This window comes from Blennius ocellaris (assembly GCF_963422515.1).
Source record: "Blennius ocellaris genome assembly, chromosome: 21".
In the NCBI taxonomy this organism is placed as follows: domain Eukaryota; kingdom Metazoa; phylum Chordata; class Actinopteri; order Blenniiformes; family Blenniidae; genus Blennius; species Blennius ocellaris.
This window is the reverse complement of record NC_137670.1, coordinates 17,842,834-17,861,492: the sequence shown is the minus strand read 5'-3', so window position 1 is coordinate 17,861,492 and position 18,659 is coordinate 17,842,834. Positions and strand designations below refer to the sequence as shown.

Sequence of the window (18,659 nt, the reverse complement as noted above, 5' to 3'; positions counted from 1 at the left end):
CATCAAAATTGACTTTATCTTTTTAAAACTGTAGGCTGTGATAAAAGGTTATGCGATGTTTACGCTACTTCCGTGTCGAAAGTGCGGATGTGAATCTGCGTCGTTGGTTTACCTCAGCGAGTGGGCGTTGTTGTTAGAAACATGGCGACCCAGTGCAGCCTCTCCACTCTGTTTCCTCTCCAAAGTCAGCTGGATTGCTCTTTAGACGACGCTACCACCGAGCAAGAGAAGCAGAATCTGGTCGACGAATATCTGAAACAGCTGGACGAGCGAGAGGACTTGAAGATACCTGATTTCCAGACAGGTTAGAGGATGTTATCGCTCCAGCTTCCTCAGGTCGAAGTGTTCCTGACAGGACACGACTCAACTTGTCCACACAGCATCAAAGCTTTCTTATTTTCTACTTTTAAAAGCTTTCCTGTCTGTATATTGAGGTTTGATTCTTAATCAGTTACAACAGTTTCCTTGTGGGGAGCTTGTTTTTGAAACGTTAGTTCCTGTGGAGGATCAGAATAGACCAGAGTAAAACAATATGTGCCTCAATAAATATTTCTATACACTGTGGAGCTAATTGATGGGAAAGGCACATGTATTTATAGAGAACCCTTGAGACAAGGATTTCAAAGAAATATTGAAAATTCATGAAAACAAAAAACATTGAAACAGAAGGTTTAAGAACTGTATAACAAGGAGAATACATAAAGTACAATCTTCATATAAATAAACGTAGTAGAATAAGTAAAATCCATTGTTTAATCAAAGGCTTAATAGATATTGATTTAAGATCTGATATAAAAGAAGTGTTTATCAGCAGGGACCTTGTTCCACAGGTGAGGAGTGTAGAAACTAAAAGCTGCTCCAGTTTGTTTCTCATGACTATGAAACACTTAATACAATTGTGTAATGTGTAATATGATGCTGGCAGGATGTGTATTTACAGAAAAATCTCATGTGGGTGTTTTTCAGCTTCAAAAACATGAATGAAACTATGAATGGATGAATTGATTTACTTCTGGTCACAGGTTCTTTTCTGTTCTTTTTAAATGATGAAGAAGAAGAATAGACTGTGGCTTATTTAGATTATAAATTATATGAATAACCTACAATGTGTATAACTTCAAAACAAAATCCTAAAACAACAAAAGGCAAAAAGATCTAAAGGACTTCACAATAACATGATTATTTACATTACCTTTCTCTCATCATCTAATTTATTCTGTATTTTACAGGTTTTTCATAAGCTACATTTACATTCATCACTGAAAATGCAACTCCACACAACAGAAACTCATCTGTGTTGTATATTAGTTCTCACTTTACATGACTTGAACATAAACAGTTCTCAGAAATTGTATCCGTTTTCTCTCAATTTGAAAAAAAACAAAACAAAACAGCTCTTGAATACAAACACGTAGGCTTTTATTCTTCTCGTTCATCCCTCAACGTTACAAAAGCCTGAGAGACAAACAGGCCTTTGTTTATGCCGGTCATTCTTCAAACGGTGGCGTCCTACTTTTCCAAAAACAAAGGCTTGAGTGTTTAATTTGGACCCGCTATATAACTGTCATCAGTTATGTCTGACGTTTACAAACCTTCACAGCCCTTCAATAATTTGTTAAAAACCTCTTGTCGTGCCAGTCCTGAGAAATACACCGGGATGGTAATATCTTTTCTTTCCAGTAGATGGTGATCTGCAGTAGAACATCAAATAATAAAATAAATAGGGCTGTAGGTTACCATAACTAGGTCAACAACTGAGATGCTTAAAAAAAAAAAAGTTGGCCCAACATGTATATGCATAGTTGATTTTTAAAGCGAATGCAAAACTGTTCAATAATTAATGACATGAGGATGTATATAACCTCTCTGTAAACTGAAGGAGGAACTCAACTGGGTGTTGTATGTAATTAAAATATTTTTTGCTTCCCTTGTGGAAGAGAGTATAGCCTTATTAATTCTTTCATTTTACTGAGTTAGACTTGTGAATAATTCACAATCCCTGCCATTTACTTTGTTATCCATGGGTACTGATGTGTGCTTGATGCAGATTGAACATTGAAATCTGAACTATTATCTATACAAGTTATAACTGCTGTGCTTCTTTCAGAATATTGCTTGCAGCGTTCTGTGGAAAGTTATGAAGCGCCATGTGTGGGAAACACATTTTCAAACACATTTTTAGAGAAATGGCTGTGACTTGTTTTTATTACTTCATGACTTGAAGCACGGCGGTGGTATCTAAAGTGCGGGCTGGCTTCCTCTGAGGGGCATCGCTGAGGTTCAGAGCGCAGCCAGAAAGATCTGAGGGGTCAGGAGGATTGCCTCTACATGACATCTTTTCTTTAAATTATTTTTGATAAAGAATCCTGTTATAAAGAAACACATGGAGGGTTAAACTTCTTCCATACTGCTCACATACGGCATTATATTAAAACACACTGATTTGTAGGACACAATGAGACCAATTGTGTTGAAAATCAAGTTACATTTAGCACAAAACCAATAGTATAATAAAACATTATATTTTACTGATGTGAATAACATTAGGAAGTCCATGAAGCATTGATGGTGCTGTTAGGTGAGGCTCTAACCCAATGGTGTCAAACATAAGTCCTGTGGGCCAAAACCAGCCCACAAGACGCTCCAATACGGCGAAAACAACAAACAAATTGTGAAAACATCAAAGAAAACATAAAAAAAAATTCTTAAGAGTAGCCAACACAACACAACACTGAGACCTGAGCTGAGAGATCAATGATGCCGGTGTAGATGTAAATGGACCCCGGGGTCTATTTTCAGCTGCAAAATATGGACCCCACCCCCTATAGAATATGCCCCCCCGTAGTATTTGCACTGAAATAATACTACATTTTAACAACATAAATAAATGTGAACAGAAACAACAAAATAAAATAAGAAGTGAATACAACCTTTATTAGAGATCCACTATTATAGAGTGACAACAGGTTTAAAATAAACAAAAACATGATGGTGCAGATAGAGATAATAAATAAATAATAAAATGGACCCAGGGGATTCATATATAATATTACACCGGCATGAAAGATAGCTGCTTTGTTGCTATCAAACTAAACCACTACTACTACTACTACTACTACTACTACTACTACTACTACTACTACTACTACTCCTAACATGCCTCAAAGCCAAGCAGTCTGTGAGTTTGTAAAAGCGTGATTATTGCATCAGTTACAGGAGACGTTTATTTGGACATTTTACTGTATTTTACACCAGAAGGTTTAATTTAAATTGGCGTCGTGTTGATTTTCTACATTAACTGTTTGATTTTTGCAAAACATAGGCATTTTTTATCATGTATCCTCACGAAGTTTCAATTTAAAGGTTGCTCTGCCACTATTCTACTGGTTCCGGCACACTCAGGATGAAATCGGGCTGCTTGTCGCCTCTGAACTTAAACGTGTTTGACACTCCTGCTCTGACCACTTTGAAAAGCGCTCATCTTACGTGTAAGTGAGGCAAGTGTGACAAAAAAATAAAAATAAAATGTGATGTATATCTATTTATATAGATTTTGCTGTATTATATAGTGAAAAGTGAGAGTTTCTGCTCTAATCAGTTGAACATGCGGCATGACTGCTCTGTGAGGAAGAGCTCATACGCCACTGTGAAGTGTTTTATCACTGCTGAGAAGCTCTCGCATGACAAGCAAGCATTATGAAACATTGCCTGCATGGTGATTGAACATCATTAAGAGGATGACAACAATATATTTGTATTTTTCCAATCTGCACGTGTCTGCAGGCCTGGAGTGGCTGAACACGGAGGGGCCTCTGTCTCTTAACAAGGAGCTGGCTGGTAAAGTGGTGCTGCTGGACTTCTTCACCTACTGCTGCATCAACTGCATGCACATCCTGCCCGACCTGCACCGGCTGGAGGAGAGACACTCCGTTCAAGGTCTGTACCGGCGATTGCATGAAATGGGGAAAAAAAAAGAAGCAGGGATGTCTTGATCTGGAGCGGTAACAAGATGAAATGACAGTGCAGGGTCACAGTGTTCATTTTATCCAGAACATTGAAAATGTTCATCAGGAAAATGTCTTAAAAAATACTAGTGCAGCGCCGTGGTGCACATGACGGGGGAGAAAAAGTGCTGTGACTGCTGCCAAGAGCCCAATTCACATCCTGATCTTCAAGTTTAGAAAGTCCAGCTGACTTAGAATTCACTGGTTCAAATTGTTCTGAATCAACCATAAATCATATGCGCCGTTATTCCCACGCTTGAATTTTTCTTCCAAACTCTTCCGACACGTTTCTCAGAGTCACGTGTTTTTCTCTCTCCTGTGTCTTGTGGTCACTGTCTCTGCACGTTTGAGCGGAAAATAAAGAAAAACAACGGAGACTTTTAACACGCGTCAATCAGGGTCCAGCGGGGTCAAACTAATCATGCCATGGGAATTGTGTAACGTGAAAGCCTGTTTCATAAGACTGTTGTCAGTGACGTCTCTACGACGGCAGTGAAACGACACAAGGACAAACACAGCAGCAGTGTGTTGTTCTGTCGCTCTGCGCTGGCTCCCCGCTCCACTCTCAGCCCTCCGGAGGATGCACGTCTTGGCAAATGACTCTGCCATTTATAGGAAATGTTTAAAAACATAGACGCGTGCACACGCACACACACACACGTGCACGTGTGCGCCAGCGTAAGTTCCATGGGCAGCCCTGGATGATTCCTGGAGGGTACGTCGTTTCTCTGCTCTATTTCCCCACATTTCCTGTCTCGGCTGCTTTTATCCAATTAAGGTAAAACCACAACACACACTCACTTGTCGCACTTTAGAAAATAAGAGTAGTAACCAGTGCATTTGTCCGGGGGGGGGGGGGGGGGGGGGGTTCAGCCATGGATTAGTGCATATTTGTGCCTCCAGGGTTGTGTCTGGACTAATGGCAGGAGCCTGGCGGGGCTTGATTGTGTGCGCTTGCAGCTTTCTGCAACAATTTGAGCCAGTTCTATTGACAAATCCAGCCTGTTTAAGCTCAGGACATATGCAAGTTAATAGGAACGGTTCAGTGTTTCTTTTGAAGTGTCCGTGCGGTTTATCGATGGTGTTATAAAATATATGCATCGAAAGCTTTGTTCTTTAAGGCACAGCACTAAACCAACCCCATTCAGTATGAATTAGCCCAGTTTTGTATGAGTTGGTATAATTACAAAATGTGTCCCGTCGTTACAGGGAGAAGCATTGAATATGTAAATAAATAAAAATACGATACGTTCAAGGTACAATAAAATGAAAATCTAATCTCGTGCGTCAATATAAGTGTTTCAATATGCCTTTGAAAGCCGCCTTGACATGCCGGAGACCATTTTCTTTAACGCATGTCGTCAGAGTAAGACTGCCGCTGGTCCTTGAGGAAACTAAAACCTGGCAGGTCCTACTGAGGGAACACAAATCAAAAAGCAATCCTGCCTTATGTGTCATGTTGCATCACAGAAACAGGCAGAAGTTCAGTGGGGCAGAGAGGCTGTAGTACATCACTTTACCTCGCCCGCAAGAGCAGAAGGCCACTTATCTCAGCCGTGAAGAGACGGCGACTAAAAATACTTCATGCTGCAGCTTAGGTGAGTACGGGGCCAATAATTGCACCCTATGCAAGTTCACTGCGTCGTGCTTAACATAAGCGCTCCATCTCCAGCGTAATCTCCGGCATCCTGCTGGTACTTCAAAGGGAAACTTTGTATTGGATGCTGAAGTTTCTTTTCAAGGAGTCGATGAGACAACATGTGAGTTCAGTATGAATAAATACATGCACCGACTAAATTTAGGCGGAAAAGGTATTCAAATAAAATTAATTTTTAAAATAGGTGTGAGGTTACATTCTGTTTCTCAATTCAAGGTCTTTTATTGGATGTTTTCAGTGTGACTTCATGGATATTGACGGGCCGGCTTCCGAAGGATCATCTGAGGAAACTGCAGTTCGGAATTCAGTTTCCAAACACACACACACACATATGCACACTGCATTGGCATCACACGTTATCGTGCTGGCCTTATCTTTGGCTCCGCTGTGGGTACATTCTGTTTGCTGCTCTGGTCAGCGAGGTGTGGGAGCCTCCCTGTCCAGTCACTCCCACAGTCCACCACCCACCCACCCATCGTCGCTGCAATCTGTGTTGTCGCTGCTCCGCTTGGCGGAGGCCTCGGGCGATGAAACCCACTGCAGACTGTCGAGTCGGAGCGTTTTGGGGTTGTGTGTGTGTGTGTGTGTGTGTGTGGGTATGTGTGTGTACGTTAGCTGCTCTTGAAGCAGTGACGGTTACTTAACAGAAGCAGTTTTGTTGAGGTGTTGTTGTTGTTCCCACTTGTGATTGATATATATATCTATATAAATCAAGGATTAACAATCCACATGCTGGAACAAATGAGCAGAAAGCAGTTGTGGGCTGAGTGAATTCCTTTAAAGTAGCACTTATTTGTTTTCATTAGTTCTTTAAGCGCCTTTTCAATCATTTTTTTTAATCCTAAATGTGTCTTGATTTTCCCTACACTGTAAAATGAAGAAAGTACCCAATCGTAATCAATTATCTGCCATCTGTGCTGATCCTGCCTACATTTCCGATGCACCCATGAGTGTTTAATGAGGCGTTGTCAGGCACATTGTTGGCGCTCAGCTCAGGGTGGAAGAAACCAACAGTATAGGACAAAGTAAAAAAAGAAAAATGGCGCCATGGAGTGTTATTTTAGCCGCACATGACAGACTCACAGTTTACATCCACGCTGCTTGTTAATGACACGCAGGAAATGTTATCAAGACGTGAAGTCACGTGTGTGGGTGTTTGTTTTTTTAACATGTTTGTTTTTCTTTGGAGTTTATTGCATATCTGAAGCAGGGTCTTTGCACACAGTTACACATGAGGCAGCAGCAAAACTCCAACAAAACCACCTTCATAACATTGAGGCACATTTGCCAAAGTTTAAAAAAAAAATTGAAGACAAGGTGGCACTTTAATTACTTTAAATACTCCCAAACAAGTTCAATTAGACTTCAACTCGTGAATATACACAACAAAAAAGCCTGACGTATAGACTGTATGGCTTAATCTATTAAATTAGTGCTCACAGTTTAAAATTCTTAATGTCTATTAAACATATTACCTTTGGTCTTGAAAAAGTGAGTGTCACATCTGTCACAGCGAGAATGAAAATGTTCAGAGAAACAAAAAGTCCATCACCAACACTTTCTGTGTCCATAAATAAATAAAAAAATGCAGAATAGATTTGGTCTATTAACGTCAATTACAGGCTGCTTGTCTTGATGAGTGGCAGTGGTACAAGCAGGAATACACACAGTCACACTTAATAAAACTTTCAATGGATTGTAATAATGTATAAAATTGTTCTGGTATGAAAATGCTTCCATGACACTGAGCCGAATCGCTGAACGTATTGTGAGACCGTCTCGGACGGGTCGGCTTTCCCGCTGCCGTGCGCTCACTCTGCTCACAGGGAACATAAACAACAGTCGCACGCCACTTTGAAAACAGGAAAGAAATTTGATCAAGTTTATCTGCAGTGCCGAGCGTCTTTAGTTAAACATTTCAGCTCCGTTTTCACAGTTTTCAGGGTTTTTTTTGTTTTTCCATTACGCAACAGCAGAACATCCGTGTTCCCCGTCAGAAGTCATGATTAAAACTCAATCGCTCTCATTGTCTGCACAATCATCTTATTGTTTTCGATGCCTCCTCAGATGCTACTAAAATAGTCTTTCTCTAGCCCCGAGGCTCTTCACTATTTTCCGGGCTCCACATGTACGAAGCGTCCGTCTGGAGGGGGGGGGGGGGGGGTTTGAAAGGATGACCCGCAAAGCTCGCAGTGGAAAATCAAATCTTTTCATCCGTTTGTGTGCAGCTTTTGTGCTGCTATTGATGAAGCTTATGAAACCTTGGGCACAGCAAATTACAGCAAAATACTTGCAGAGATGTGAAGATTGAGTCTTTTGGCCGGACACAGGTTCAACTCATTTGTTTATCTTTCATGCTCTTATGTAACAAACAGACGGCCTCAAACTATAAAACAAGGTCGACTCAGGTTGGGTTTTTTTCTTTGCAGCCTACGAAAACCTATCTATTAAAGACCTTTTAAAAATGTGTTATTGTTTGCAGCCACTAATAGTTAATATATTTGCAATTGTTAACTGTGTCCTCGTGTTTTTTTTTATTCCTTCTGCCAGATGGGTTGGTTATAATTGGAGTGCATTCGGCTAAATTTCCCAATGAAAAGGTAAGTGCTTTCATTGTGTGAATGGTTTGGCTTGTTTGGCTCCAGCAGGGCTTTGTCTCTGCACTTATGTAACTTTAGTGTTGACAAATATGATGGTTTCATTTGGGAATGCTTTTGAATTCAAATAACAATAATAAAAAAATATATATTTGTGACAAGCAAAAACATGCATTTGAAGGTAATTGGCCAAAGAGATTTGGATGGATGGATCTATTGATGCAAGACAACAAAAACATGTTTAATCATACTACAACTGGGAGGAACATCTCACAGAAGATAGTTAATAGATGAAATAAATAAGAAAATAGGTAGAAGAATAAATATGGCCACTGACAGAAGTTAAATGAATAAACTAAAGAAATAGATTCTAAATTATACAGCAAAAAAAAAAAACAAATACATTTAAACAAACTTAAAATTTGCATACTATGGAAGGAGTAGAAGAAATATCTTGATAAATTCAAGCAATTACATAACTCAGTAGTTAAACAAAATGTTTTTTTATTGAAGGGACAAGAAGTTACAGATTTTCTTTCAAAACAGTCATGTGAGTTTGCTCTTCAGTTTTTACATGATTGAACTTGGAACAACCGAACAATAGCTGGAGGTGGACTACCCTTTTGGTTTACATAACATTATCAACAGTCGCAATTATTAGTGTTCATGTCAACATTACATAAAATCACATCTTATAGGCTCAACATATTCTGTGCATTTAGGCCAAATTTTATAAAATTAGTCCATTTGCATTTTGAACTTGTGAAGTTTCAAGTGAAATCGTAGCAAAAGATTGGAAATACTCAACATTAGACAATAGAAAAGAGCTTAACATTTAAGAAAAGGGATTTGTTAAAAAGTTGAACGAATAAATAAATGAACCAGGAAAGAAACGAGCAAAGGAGCAAGAAACTTGAGAATATTTGACGGAAAGAATAACACACAAAACAAATTAAATTAAATAATTGACAAAACTACATGCAAATACATTAACAAAACCATAAAGCTCAAATAAACTTTGAGTAAATAAGAAAACAGAAGTGATGCTTCATTTCTTCCTCAGGATTAAAATCTTTAAAAAGTTAATATAATTTTTTATGTGCTCTTCAGTGAAAACTATGTCTTTTTAAGTTTATAATGAAGCTTTTCACCTTTGTTGTAAAAGAAAAATACTTTAAAATACATACAAAACGACCGGGATCAAAATGGATTTATAATGGGTAGGCAGGGCTTTCACAATGTAAGAAGATTGTTAAATATAATTCATTGCAATAGGGCTGCATCTGACACCGCTCTTCTATCAATAGATGCTGAAAAGGCCTTTGATAGAGTGGAATGGCTATACCTTTTGAAGGTTTTAGAAAAATTTGGCTGTGGAGCAAACTTTTTAAAGTGGGTCAAGATATTATACAAAAATCCGACTGCTGAAATTATGACAAATAAAAATATTTCAGACCCAATTAAGATTAGCAGAGGTTGTAGACAAGGTTGCTCACTTTCCCCTTTATTGTTCACATTAGCTATTGAGCCACTTGCTGTTGCTTTGCGCTCTCATCCTCAGTTTAGTGGGATCTCAGTTGGACCAACGAGCCATACAATTTCGCTGTTTGCGGACGATGTAATTTTATTTTTGAAAAATTTAAGCAAGTCAATACCAATCATTCTCGAAATAATAAAGTCATTTAGTAAGATATCTGGTTACAAAATTAACAGAACCAAGTCTTCAATTCTGTTATTAAATGCAAATGATAGAGTCCATCCACCTCCTGAGGTCTTGCAATTTAATGTAGTTTCACAATTTGAGTACCTGGGAATCCAAATCTTGCCAGATTTGGAAGAAATAGTTGAAATAAATTAAGATCTCATAAAGAAAGACTTAACTAATTCAATTGAAAAATGGATGCCTCTACCAATATCTATGATAGGGAGAGTCAATATATTGAAAATGAATGTGTTACCAAAATTACTCTATTTGTTTCAAAACATCCCCTTGCTGCCTCCTCCAGACTTTTTTCTCCAAATTAAGAAGCTTTTTATCACATTTATATGGAATAATAGAAGGTCACGACTCCGCCTGTCTTTGCTTTACCTTCCGTATGAACGAGGAGGTCGAAAATGCCCAAATCTCCAACTGTATTATTGGGCTACACAGTTGAGGTCTATGATGTTTTATTATACAAATCCCTCTCCACATTGGGTGGATATGGAAAGTCAAGGGTTACATTTGGAACTCCCTTTGTACATGTATTCCAACACAGTTACAAAATTATTAAAACAGACGAAAAATCCAATACTTAAAAATATGATCAGAATATGGAGAGATGTGAAAAAATACTTAAAAGAATCAAATGGTTTATCCCAATTTAGTCCAATATGGGGCAATTTTTTGTTTGCACCTGGGAGAGCTGATGCAGTTTTTCATACATGGAGAGTCAAAGGATTGGGAAGGATTCGAGATGTTTACCTACCTAACTGTGATACATTAATGAGCTTTCAGGAGTTACAAGATAAATTTCATATAGATAAAAAACATTTCTTTAAATATCTTCAATTGCGAAGTTACATACACAAAACCCAGAACAATATACTAACGAAACCTACACACTCAGACTTAGAGGAAATTATGACAAAGGATAGTCAAAAGAAAGGCATAATATCACATATATATAATTTTATGATGGGAAGAGATCCTGAAGATTCATATGGCAGACTCAAAGCTTGGAACGAGGATTTGTCATTGGATTTAACTGTGGAGGAGTGGAGGGCTACATGTAACTTGGCACATACCACATCTATTAACGTACGCCTCAGATTAATACAGTTTAAATGGTTAATGCGAGTATATGTAACACCGGTAGATCTTCATAGATATAATGGTAACATTCCTGATCTATGTCCAAAATGCACCGACTGTAGGGGAACACTGGCTCATTGTATGTGGTATTGTAGGAAGATTATAATGTTTTGGGAACAAATAAGAGGTGTCATTGAAAAAATTATTTCTAGGAAATTTATATTGGACCGAAAGCTATTCATATTTGGTTTATACCCAGAGGAATGTACATATACAAGGAGTGAAAAAATGTTTATAAATATAAGCCTGTTGAATGCTAAGAGATGTATATCACTATTTTGGAAAAAGAGTCATGGACCTTCTGTGGAACAGTGGAGGCAGCAGATGTTGTCAACACTCCCATTGGAGAAGATCACCTATGTGTTGAAGGGCAGACAAAATGTTTTTGGGAGTGTCTGGGGGCCTTTCATGTTGTATGTCAAAGACCTTTGAGCATGAGTAATAGTGTGATGGTTTACTTTACCTTTGTTAATTCTTTCTAAACGGGCAGTGTGATGTGTTTTTGTGTGTGTGTGTGTGTGTGTGTTTTGTTGTGTGTTATGTTATAAAAATTAATAAAAACTTTTTTTGGGAAAAAAAAATACATACAAAACTTTACAAATCCTCCCAGGAAAAACACATTAATCAGGTTTTTTGGGTTAAACAAATTGTAATAAAGCATTAATTCTAATGAGAGGAATGACAGTGAAGAGTTTACATCATGGAACCCCCAAAAGTAATTTCTTTTAAAATGTCTTTAAAAATTTTTTTTTTTACTTAATCACCAGACTTTGTTCTAATTACGCCACTTTTTGGTCCCGCAAACTCTGGCAGGTCCTGGACAACATCCGCAGCGCGGTGCTGCGGTACGACATCGGTCACCCGGTGGTGAACGACAGCGAGGCGAGTCTGTGGCACGAGCTGGAGGTGTCCTGCTGGCCCACCCTGGTGCTGCTCGGGCCTCGTGGCAACCTGCTCTTCTCCCTGGTGGGCGAGGGCCACGCCGACCGGCTGGCGCTGTTTGCGGACGGCGCCCTGCGGCACTACGCGGCGCGGGGCCTGCTGAAGCCCCACGCCGTCGGCATCAAGCCGTACAGAGACTCGCCGCCGCCGCCGCCACCCGGCGTCCTTTCCTTCCCCGGGAAGGTCGCCGTCGACGAGAACGGCAGCAGGCTGGCCATCGCCGACAGCGGGCATCACAGAGTGCTGATCGCCTCGTCGGACGGACACCTGCTGCACGTCGTGGGAGGTAAGAGATGGAAGACAGTAGAGAAAATACTGCGATTTGGAAGCTGGAACTGTATTCATCGTCTGATAATTGTCGTAACCTATTGTTTTGTGGGAGAATTAAGTGATCAGAAATGTGTTTTTTTTTCTTTTTTACAACAATAATTATGTATTAACAAAACATTTCTATTGTGTGGTAATAAGAAAGAAAGCAAAAATCAAAAAACATCATTGTAATAATAGTACTGTATTATAATACTATATGTCTTAATGCTATTTTTTGGGTTCCCTCTAATATTACCTACTAACATCAAGTTCCTAACTGAAGAATTGTTTTGTGCATTTCTTACACATAACATTGATTGTTTATTCCACCACGTTAGTTCAGCTCATCTTCATCTTGATTGGCCGAACCGGTAGAATAGTGCCATTATGACCTATGAATTAAAATTTTAAAGTGCGTTTAAAGTTGTAGCGCAGAGTTTACGTGATGAAAATGTCTATATTCTGCAAAAGTATAGATATTACTACAGAAAATGACTACAATGTCAAAATTAGTTTCATTTTAATGAAACTTTCAGGTGTAAAATTCAGTGACTTGTCCCCCAAAAACGTTCTCCTTTAGCTGCTTGTTGCCTTATACATGTTTTTTACAAACTCACAATATTGTTGTAAGCTGCAGAGTTGCTCTTAAGTGGTACAAAGTGTATTTGGTAGGAAGTAAACGGCTGATATTTTGAGATCTCTCACATACGCCGGCGGCCCTCAGAGGAACCCACTGGGTCGTCCACGCTGCCCGGCGCCCAGCGGGGAGGTTGGCAGCCGCACGGAGCAGTGCATGCTGGGAACTGGCAGCGACCTCACAGGGGACGAATGAGGGAAAACCAATGTTTATATTTTGATGTGTCCCACGTCATCACCGTGTACTCCGAAAAAAATTAAATAAGCATCATTCAGGAGACCGAAAGGTGAATCACTAACTGCTCACTTAAAGAAATAAAAACGCTACGTTCAGTGCCGAAGGGTCGTTCTCATGAGAAGTCCTACAAGTTCTGAGCTACACATAAATCAAGTGTTGAATACATGGACGTGTAATAAAACTCCTCGCTTAAGTAATGTGACGTGATGACAGAGAGAATCTGTCCTTTCGTCTTAACAGAGGAGGCAAACATTTAAAACAAGGGCGTCAAACTCATTTCAGTTGAGGCCACATCAACCTGATCTGACCTCTGGAGGCCCAACAAGTCAAACATCACATGTTAAACTGTAGATATGGACAAATGCAAAGTCTTTCCTTCTTTTGATCCTTTTACAAGAATTTGCCAGTCTATTCTGAAATGTACATATTAAAGGAAATCAGATATTATTATATTTGTAAATAAAAACCCTCAGTCACCTGTATCTGGAAATCATATTTTTATTTAGGATTAAAACAATTTGTCATCATCTGGAAATAGTTTTGAGTTTACGTGTCTAAAGTATCACTTCACATAAATTGGACTCATTGTTTTATTGTGAAAGGCTTTGAGTCATGTGACCTCCACAGATGCATTAATGTCGGGGGGCAAATTCTGACCAAGGGAGGTTTTGAATGTCATTTTGGTCAATCGAGTGTTTTTAGATCAGCCTCTGTCAGTTTTCATATTTATACTTAAAAAAAAAAAATCCCATGGCGGCCGGATTAGATCCTCTGGCGGGCCGCTTCTGGCCCCCGGGCCACATGTTTGACGCCCCTGATTTAAAATATGTCTGGAATATTTATGATGAGGTACAGAGCGATGAAGCGGCACCCAGAAGGCATGATGTCACGTGACCTCCTCTGTCGCAGGGCCCGGAAGCGGCAGGCAAGATGGCGACTTGAGCGAAGCGTCCTTTAACTGCCCTCAGGGCGTCGCCATCAAGGGGCACAGCGTGTTCGTGGCCGACACCGAGAACCACCTGATTCGAAAGGTAGAGCGGAAAATAAACGTTGTCGAAATTCACCCCTGTGCCCAAGGAAGCCTTTTTCGTGATTAACGCGCCCGAGGTCTCCTCAGATTGACCTGCTGCTGGGGAAGGTCAGCACTCTGGCCGGAGTGGGCGCTCAGGGCACCGACAGGGAGGGCGGGGCTCCGGGACCTCTGCAGCCAATCAGCTCCCCTTGGGACGTGACGCTCGGCACTATGGGTGAGTCCGCTGTTTATTGTCTCCGCTCTTCGTATTTTGCCATCCAGATTAAAGACGGAGATAAAATACTGACAGAAACAGAACAGCTTTTAATGTTGTGTTAAAAATAACAATAGTCAATAAGTCAATGATCCAGTGAGGAGAGCTCAAGTTGGGCTCAGGTGGGCCGGACCTGCAACTGTGTCTTTGTTTTAGTGCAATAAAATGTTAATATATCATTAAGAAAGTCACATTTAATCCACTTACACTATTTACATCTTCAAAGGCAGAAGACATTTGGCCACATGGAGGTGGAACTCAAAAATATAGTCCCTCCACTCATTTCTCCATCTGCGTATTAATCCTGATCACCTGAACTGACTCTGCACGTAAGACAAATTTCTCACAGCAGGTAATTTTCATTTTGTGTGGATTGGACTGTGGAGGTGCGTTGGACAACAGTGTGTTGAGTGAAAGTAAATCTGGAAAACGTTTTCTGAAAACAAAACCTCCTGGAGTCGCGCTCAGGTTTGTCTTTCACACTTTTATTGACGAAGACCACTGCCGTGAAACAGAGACAAACAATCCACCACGGGTGAAGTTTAAGTTCCATTTGATAAATTGTGATTCAATCGAACTACGTTTCAAGTTTCTGTTGTTATTGAGAGACTGGTCCGCCATGACGCACAGACCCCTTCTGTGTGTCTTCTACGTTCTCTCTTTATTCTGCTGCACCGTTTTATTCGGTGCTTGTTAATGTTGCCTGATCTGTTGAGTCATTTGCATTCGACAGATGTAAGTGTGGGCAGGTCACTGCTGTCTGTCCACAGCTTGACATGACTGGATTCATGGGAACTGATGGACAGATTTTGCCTCGAAAAAAAAGACCAAAAAACCCACAAACCATTAGCTTTACATCTTCTTACCTTTGGAAAGGATTTATCTGTTTCCTGTCATGCGAAAGTGCATGAAACTGAAGGTTCCCCAGCCGTGTGGCGCTCATTTGGGGAACACGGTATTTGTGAAGTGCTTATGCAGCGTTTCCATGGAGAGAGCGTTTACAAAACGTGCACCATAATTCCTATTTTCAAGCAATCGTGACTCTTCCCTTTTGGTCAGTTTGAGGCGAGCTCTCCCCTGAACAGGATCAGGCTTCCTGTATTTTCCCAATGACTGGCGAAACATGATGTGTTACAACAATGGGTTAAAGTGCGTCGCCAGAATCACCAGAACGTCTCTTGTTTCTTGGGAATTTGAGTTATTTTTGAAACCCAAACAAACTCTCCGTCAAACGCGGCAGTTCCTCAGAGCGTCCCGGAGGGAGGGGCTATCTTCCACCGTCGCACTTCACACGATCTGTCAAAACGAGGGTCTCGTTCTAACGGAACACGTCAACGCCGTCGCAAAATATCTCATGTCCCCGTTTTCCCTGCACATATTTTTCCACGTCATTCCTTTCATCCAGGATTTCTTCACAAGTCGCTTTGCCAAATGCTTCGTCCGTCATGTGGCTGCACACACGCAAACAATGGATTTAAGTCACCCACATACTAGATCAGAAATTTTTTTTTAAATGAAAAAAGCTCCTGTAAACAACCTGACAAGGTCTTTCATAAAACCTCCACTTTACTTCTGAGCTCCGTCCCTCTGAAGGCCTGACTTTCATTGTTTGGCCGTGAGAATTCAGGTTGTTTTTATCGCTTCATCTCTTCTCATACGTAGTACATCTTGAGATTTCAAACTTGTCTTGTTTGCTTTTGTTTTTTTTTTATCATCATCATCATCATCATCAACTTTATTTATAAAGTGCTTTTAAGCAGCCGCAGCTGAAACAAAGTGCTGTACATTGTAAATAAAAATATAAGTCACAAAATAAAAACATAAAAACAATAAGATGTTAAAACAATAAACAAAACATAAAAGGTTAAAACAACAACAAAAAACGAAGGCACTAAAACCAGACCAGAGTCTCACACTGAGGTAAAAGCCAAAGAATAAAAATGTGTTTTAAGACGAGTTTAAAAAAAAAAAATCAGATTCGTGTGTGGAGGACTTTTGCAATTGATGGAGCTTTTATAAATGTACCGGTAGACTATAGGGCTGATTGTTGAGATTTATTTTGGAAATTCCGTTACTTTCACTACATTGGTGATGAAAATATGGGAATTTTCACAAAATGCATCATTGGTTGCTCGAAATCTGATGTTTTGCAAAAAACAAACGCAAAAATAGACACTTAAAAGCCCGTCTTTATTTTGTGGAATCATATTTGACATATTTCGTGTTTCGGGCTTCTTTGCTTTGACTGACTGGAGCACATCTGCTCGTCACTGTTCTCTCTGACGTGGTTTTAATCCGGTTTGGTGACTTTCAGTTTAGTTTTTCTATCTGGAGCAGATCGGCCGGCTGTTCTGTTATTTCAGTATTTTCAGCTTTAAGGAACTGCACTGCACTATTTTATGATGTAAAACATTGGTGCTAATTGGGTGATGAAGGTGTTGTAGAAGAAAAACAAAGCCACCAAAACCCAATGCTTCCTCTTCCTCTTCTTACTGATTTCTTTAAAAACTTTCACGAGTTTGACGACGAATTTGATTCCTTCAGATAACCGCAAATGTTGAGCAGTGTTCTTTTTTTTTCAAAATTGCTCTTCGTGCCACAGAATATTTGTAACTCGTGAGATATTCTATAAGAAGGTCTATAAGGAGTAAACGATTGTAGGCTCTTCAACACCTTATAGTTCTCATTTTAGGAGTGTAATCCCAAGCATTCTGTTGAAGTGGGTTTTTTTTTTCTTTTATATAGATTTGGCTTCCAGATGTATGGAAATACCCGCGGCTGTCAGATAGTTTGTGAGTTTTTTTTGCCCCCACTTCCCAGTCATTCACGAACATACTATAAGCATAACATTTCAATTCAGTATAACTTTATCGCCAGTGTTTCAACAGTTCATGACACACCAAGTAACACCAAATACTTACGCGAGTGCTCATATAGCACCAATAACTTCAGTGTTTTAGAAATGTAAATGTCAAAGTTGATGTCCCAGTGGCCAGAAACACAGTCATGTAAAAACTGTGCTTAGCTTAACTGTCTGGTTTATTGGCAGGTTTAGTTCATTTTATTTCAGCGAGAAATCCCCCCAAGTTGTGTTGTTTTCGTTTCCCGTCAAACCATAAATGCTGTTTGTGGAACTCGTGAATAAAAACCAAAACCCCTCTCCATGCACAATACATGAAAACATACACATGAATGCTCATGTTTCTAATCAAAGGCATTTACAGTAATTTGAAAAGTGGAAGGAAAAAAAAAAGAAAAGGTCGTTTGATCAAACCTCTTGGTTGTAAGAAGGAAGAATCCAAATTGGATCCAGTTGGTTGAAAACGCTGCCGAACGAGGACGTTTCATCCGGGGAGCAGAGGACACTTCACTGGAGGGCAGGTTATTGAAATATTTTAGTAATTGCTTCCAATGAGACTGGAATCTGCAGGAGCAGCCGCGAAAGACCAGACCTAGTCTTCTGGAGCTTCAGCAGACACAAAATGTCCTGTAGCCAGACTGTAAAGGTTCTGTTTCAATCATTTCCATAGAAGGAGCTTCTTTTTTTTTTTCTTCCTCTGTGCAGAACCAGATGGACAAGAACAACAATGGGCAAACTTGAAATGCAACCAAAACATGGCTTCTGTTTGGATAGAGTTTGAAAAAAATATTTCTTTTGCTCAAATTCATGATCCGTTTATTTTTTTTTAATGCTCTCTCTCTTTAGCCACCCAGACCTCCGCCAATTATTTCCTTCAGTTTAATGATTGCTTGTCTCCTCTGTCTCGCCTGACTGTTTGTTTGTGTGTTTTTACTGTAAAACTCTTTGTGCAACAACTGTTCTTCAAAGTGTTACATACATAAAGTTATTACAACTTATAATTATGTGTAAATGCAGCATTTTCAGACTCAAGCACTTGGTTTTCAATTTGAGGGAATCGGGGTGAGTGCATTCAAGCAGAATTTTATTAAGTTTATTAATCGATTAAAGCTGGCAAATAGATTATTTATGTACAAACCTTTAAGAGATTGCAGACCATCACTTCCCAGAACGACGAAACGTCTGTCCGTTTTATTCTGGTGGGGATAAATGGTTATTGCATGGAGGTGGTCATTTAAATTTTAATTATTTAAATTTTTTTTATTTAATATGAATC

At 39.6% G+C, this 18,659-nt stretch overlaps 1 protein-coding gene across 1 annotated transcript in view; it reads left to right on the top strand.

The window, feature by feature from the left end:
• Positions 1-141: 141 nt before the first annotated feature.
• Positions 142-18,659, top strand: part of nhlrc2 (NHL repeat containing 2) — a gene marked incomplete at its 5' end in the record, with an annotated part of 29,156 nt that continues 10,638 nt past the window's right edge. The window contains 6 exon segments of the mRNA XM_080516615.1: positions 142-304; positions 3,784-3,936; positions 8,212-8,261; positions 11,926-12,340; positions 14,147-14,268; positions 14,355-14,484. Of these exon segments, the coding sequence (XP_080372741.1) occupies positions 142-304; positions 3,784-3,936; positions 8,212-8,261; positions 11,926-12,340; positions 14,147-14,268; positions 14,355-14,484 (1,033 nt within the window).